Source organism: Vigna unguiculata, chromosome 5, assembly GCF_037176805.1.
Source record: "Vigna unguiculata cultivar grain cowpea cultivar isolate G323 ecotype 2 chromosome 5, ASM3717680v1, whole genome shotgun sequence".
Classification (NCBI taxonomy): Eukaryota; Viridiplantae; Streptophyta; class Magnoliopsida; order Fabales; family Fabaceae; genus Vigna; species Vigna unguiculata.
This window is the reverse complement of record NC_140796.1, coordinates 51683155-51688223: the sequence shown is the minus strand read 5'-3', so window position 1 is coordinate 51688223 and position 5069 is coordinate 51683155. Positions and strand designations below refer to the sequence as shown.

The 5069-nt window shown below is 26.8% G+C and overlaps 1 protein-coding gene across 1 annotated transcript; it reads right to left on the bottom strand.

The window, feature by feature from the left end:
* Nucleotides 1-418: 418 nt before the first annotated feature.
* LOC114184142 (uncharacterized) lies at nucleotides 419-1152 on the bottom strand. The gene has a single exon (XM_028071399.2). The coding sequence runs from the start codon at nucleotides 871-873 to the stop codon at nucleotides 634-636; it is 240 nt and encodes a 79-aa protein (XP_027927200.1). The 5' UTR covers nucleotides 874-1152; the 3' UTR covers nucleotides 419-633.
* Nucleotides 1153-5069: the final 3917 nt, after the last annotated feature.

Sequence of the window (5069 nt, the reverse complement as noted above, 5' to 3'; positions counted from 1 at the left end):
TTTAGGAGTTAAGAAAATCACAAGAACTTTACAAAATCATTGGAAAATAATAAGGAATTGTGTTTCTGTTCTTACTTGCACTTGCAAAAGGGAACCATCAAAATAATAAACACCACTATAAACACAACTTGCAAAAGGAATTGTGTTTCTGTTCTAGGCCTAGTTTTTAGTAATTAACATAAAAAAATACTAAATAACAAGTCAAGCTATTTTCACCTAACTCTGTAGCTTTACTCTGTGCAAAAGGTGGTGTCGAAAAAACACAATCAAAAGTTCTTTTCGAAATAACACTGTACAACATCATCGTCGCTGTTATTTTTGTTAGTAAAACCGCGTCTGACACAAAACTGCAAATTAAATCGAGGGGCAAAACTTGAAAAAAAAAATGAAAAATGGCCAACAAACAAAGAAACAGTAATTAATAGATAACAGTTTTCGTTAATTTTCTGTGATAAATTTCACAGCATATAGATACAAGAAAAAACACATAAGATAAGAGACAGAGTAGAATAGCGGCTATATTTCTGTCTGTCATAAACATTACTAGCAGAGTTTAAGGAAAGGCCTTGGTCAACCACCAAAAATCATTGGTTAACCCACGTGGTCGTAGAAGTCACATGATGATGTTAGATTCTAGGAAACATCAGAGTTATTGGTCTCAGAATTGTAGCCACTTTGGGGAGGGGTTGAGGCAGAAGACGCAGAAGCTGAACCTGAATCGCCACCACTTTTTCCAAAAACGTTTCGAATAGATTCCCCTGTTTTAGAGATAGTGGAAGACACAGAATTCGCAAGGCTGCTAAAAATTTGAGCCTTTATCTGTCCTCTTTTCGGGGGAAGACTCGATTTTTTCCTTTGGGGTGATTCCGACATTCTCCTTATATAGTTTGGACCCGATCTGTGAAAATAAAGAGAAAGAAGAAAAGGAACAAGAAACAGAACAACCTCTGTTATTGTAACAGAGTATACAAAACTTCAAGAAAATTCTACTTCAAAATACAGAAATCCAGGACTACCTCAGTAATATAGAAGCAGAAGAAGAAGAAGAAAAAGCAGAGAAAGAAGAAAAGCAGAAACAAAAGAAGAAGAAAGAAGAAGAAAGAGGAGAAGTTTGAGACCAGTGACATAGAAGGTGAAAGAAGAACATAATTTATAAATAATGGGTGGGGAAGGGAAGAACCAGGGCGAGATTACTCCAATGTAAATACTAGTTTAATAACCTAGTTCTTCTTTAATTGTTATTGTAATTTTTTTTATAATTTTATTCCATTGTTTTTTTATGTTTTAAATTTGGTTAATTTTTCAGAAAAACATTCTGTAAGTTTTTTATTATAGTTATAACTGGATATTGTTATAGATGTCATTAAGAAATAAATTATTTTTAATTAATTGTATCATTATTGATTTATGCTGGATGCCTTTGTCAGGATGTTGTCATCAATTGATATATATAATTATATTAACTTACTTTTAAAAAAATTAACTTATAAGATTTAAAACAGTGAGACAAATTTATAATGACCTTAATAATAATTTAAAGAAATCATTAAACTTTATTTTTTCTAATAAGAGAAAAACTACTTTCTTCCCCGTTACAAGATTACTTTTACTAAAAGTTATTATTTGTGATAACTGAACTAATAGACTTTAGTGTCACTTTATAATATCGTTTAATACGAAAAAAATATTAACACTAATATTATATTCATTTGTTTTTTTTTAACTTAATAACGAATTATTTTTAAAGTTTAGAAGGGATATAAAACTCAATTTCACATTAAAGTTTACAACTAAAATAATATTTAAATCTTTAAAAAAATATACTTTCCCAATAAGCACATTTTACTTTTTTAAATAACCCATTGAACATATATACAAATTTACTAGAATTTGTAAGAAATAATATCGAAAGTAATGGATGTGAAGTGTGTGAGTTTGCAACCTACATATCCACTTGTGAGAGGAAGCCAATTCCAAAGTTCCACGTCTATATAGTGACATAAACGTATGCATAAGAAAAAAGATATTTTCATCTTTCACTTTTTGCATTTACAATATTTTAATTTATTTGACTTGTTCTCACTTTCCCTTCATTTTGTTTTGCTACTATCCATTGCGATGGATGAATATATTTCGGATACATTTATAAGTAATATCAAATAAGTTTATGTTAAATTTTCTTCTGTATTTCGTTTCTAACTTATTTTTATTTATCGTTTTTGTTTTTAAAATTATTTAGATTTATTACATTATTATTATTTAGTATTTATATAATTATAATTTTTTAAATATATGACATTGTAAAAAATAAAAATATATATCTTTTTGACATTGGATAATGATTTTTATTTTTTATAAAAAAATGTCTAATCAAGAAAATTATAAATATATCTACAAATTAAAAAAAGAACAAAAATTACTTATCCATTAAATACGATAATAGAGAAAAAAATTATTATAGAAATAAATGTGAAATAATTAAACTCCTGTCTGCTCGGTTATAGAAATTGAATGATAAGGTGATTTAATGTTTACTTGGAAGAGAAATGAAGAAATGATCGTGTGTTCGATTTCTCTACTAATCATTTAGAAAAAATAAGATAGATTTGACAAATTTAGGAATTAAAAAAAAAAGTAAAAAAGTCATGCATTATATTTATTTATTTTAATAATTATTAAAAAGTGTTGTGTGAATTATGATTGGTCAATAACTTTTCTAATCACTATTCATTTTAGTTATATAAAATATCCCATTATAAATGATATAAAAACATGATTTACGTTTTTCTTTCTTCTGGATCTATATTTGAGAATGTTTGGTCAATTATATTTCTTGATAGTCATTTTAGTGTAGTGTATATTTTTTTTTTCTCATGATCGTAGTGGTATGTATATTAGTATTTGTTTTTAGTTAAACTATATTATTATTTGTTTCATCTGAATAAGAAAATAGATTATTACAGTTTATTACGAATAAAACACTATTTGTGGAGTACTAGAACTGAAAAAAGTAATTAAGGCATTATGGTTGACACAGAATTAATAGAAAAAAAAATAATTTAACAGTTTTTTACCAAGTCACACTCCTCTCTCTCCTACTATTCATTAAATCACTCAGAAAAACACGAAAATATAATTGCAATTAAAAAGCAAATTTCGATGATAAACTTTGTTTGCATAAAAATAAAATACTTGAAATATTTTGAGACCCATTTAGTATTATAACTTTTACTTACCAATTCCTAAGTGTGAATCCAAATGGAAAAGATTACGTTCTTCTTTTTCTTCAATGTTATTCACCATTTTCATCTATTGGTGTGAACACTTCACACATGTATTCCTAGCTTGGCCACATATACTTCTAGATCCATTTGACTTTATACTCCAGAGGATAAAGAGATAAGAAGATGTTTAAGCCAGACATTTAAATATAAATTATTCACGAAAAGTGAAGAGAGACCAGCCAGCAACTAATCCATGTTATTCTAGTATTTGTTCCAACATCGTTGATCCAAACAAAGTTTTAGAAACCGTAATGAAAACATTTGGTCATTCCTAAATCCATGTTATATATAAGTGAATGAAATTATATATACAGTTATTATTACTCGTCTCAGACGTGTGCATATCAGTGTGACCAAGTGACGAACATGATACGAAATTCCCAATAAGTTTGTTTTCGTCAGTGATGATGGAATATTTGACTTGATTTCGTAAAGGATTATGGCGGCTACGTTGGGAAGTGACATGATAATTTATAATTTGGATGATTTATTATTTTTTTCTATTTTTTTATTGTATTTTCATAATATACTATTTTTTTATTGTATTTTCATAATATACTGATTATTATTAATTTTAATATTTAAAAATATATTTAAAATATTAATATAGCATAATTTTAATATTCAACAGAAAATAACATAAAAAATCTAATAAAAAATCTGGAATGGATAATTTGTTTGTCTTTTGGTGACTGAGGAGACCGAAGGCACAGTCAACTTTCTTTATTCAAAACCCAACAAGCTGTGATTTGTGGTTGTCTCCTAATATCACAGCTAAGTAACTTAATGATCACAGCTAAGCAGATGATTTACCTAAATAATCTCTTAAAACAGTAACTTTATTTCATTTTCAATCTTTTTAAGTTGTCTTTTTACGTCTGGTCGGTGTTTCGAGGAATCTACTTTGAAGATTTAACAATAGGATACCGGTTAAAGTAATACGAGATTTATATTTTTCTAACAACATTTTTTATTTATTCTTTTATATTACAAGAATTTCATTTAAGAAAATACATGTACAGAGTAAATTTTAAATATTGTATAATATTTAAAAATTATGGATTTTTTTTATTTTCATTAAAATCATATCTTAGTTTTTCCAACTTATAATATTTCAACCATGTAATAGTTTATGGTATAAAATATAGTTGTTATTATCACATTTTGACAAGGACTTTTTAAGTTTTTTCTATGTCCATTAGTCTTATATCATCAAAAAGATGAAATTATGAAAAATTTAAATATATTTTTCTCTTCTACCCTTCCAAAACATTTTTTAGGATGTGTTTAATTCAGTACTATATACACCAATATTTGAAGGTGATTGCAGACGACGATTTCCAAGAGGAGATGAAATTTTCATCTTTCATCTACGCATATTGAGGAGATACGAAGTGATTTAGTGTTCATAACATTGCCCTCACATTAAATGTATGGATTGTGGAAAGAAGAAAAAAAAGAGGGGAAATCGATTATGTCCCTCATGGAACCGATTATGCTGGAAGAGGAAGACCTAAATCGATTTTGTCGCATATCAAAAAATAAAGAGTAAAATATATTTTTGTCCCTCAAATTGAAAAATTTGGAATTAGTACATTTTTTAAATTTTTGACTAATTTAGTTTTTCATATTTAAAAATACATGAATTTAGTATTTTTAACCAAATTTTGTTAAGTTTATTCGACGTTTCAAGCACATTTCGTGATAGTATTTGAATTGTTTACACCATATGACATATTTTTGCTTTAATATTAACTCAAATATTATTATAAAATATGTTTAAAA

Bases quoted from the DNA above. Each gene is read 5' to 3' on its own strand.
- LOC114184142 (XM_028071399.2), bottom strand. From the start codon at position 873: ATGTCGGAATCACCCCAAAGGAAAAAATCGAGTCTTCCCCCGAAAAGA.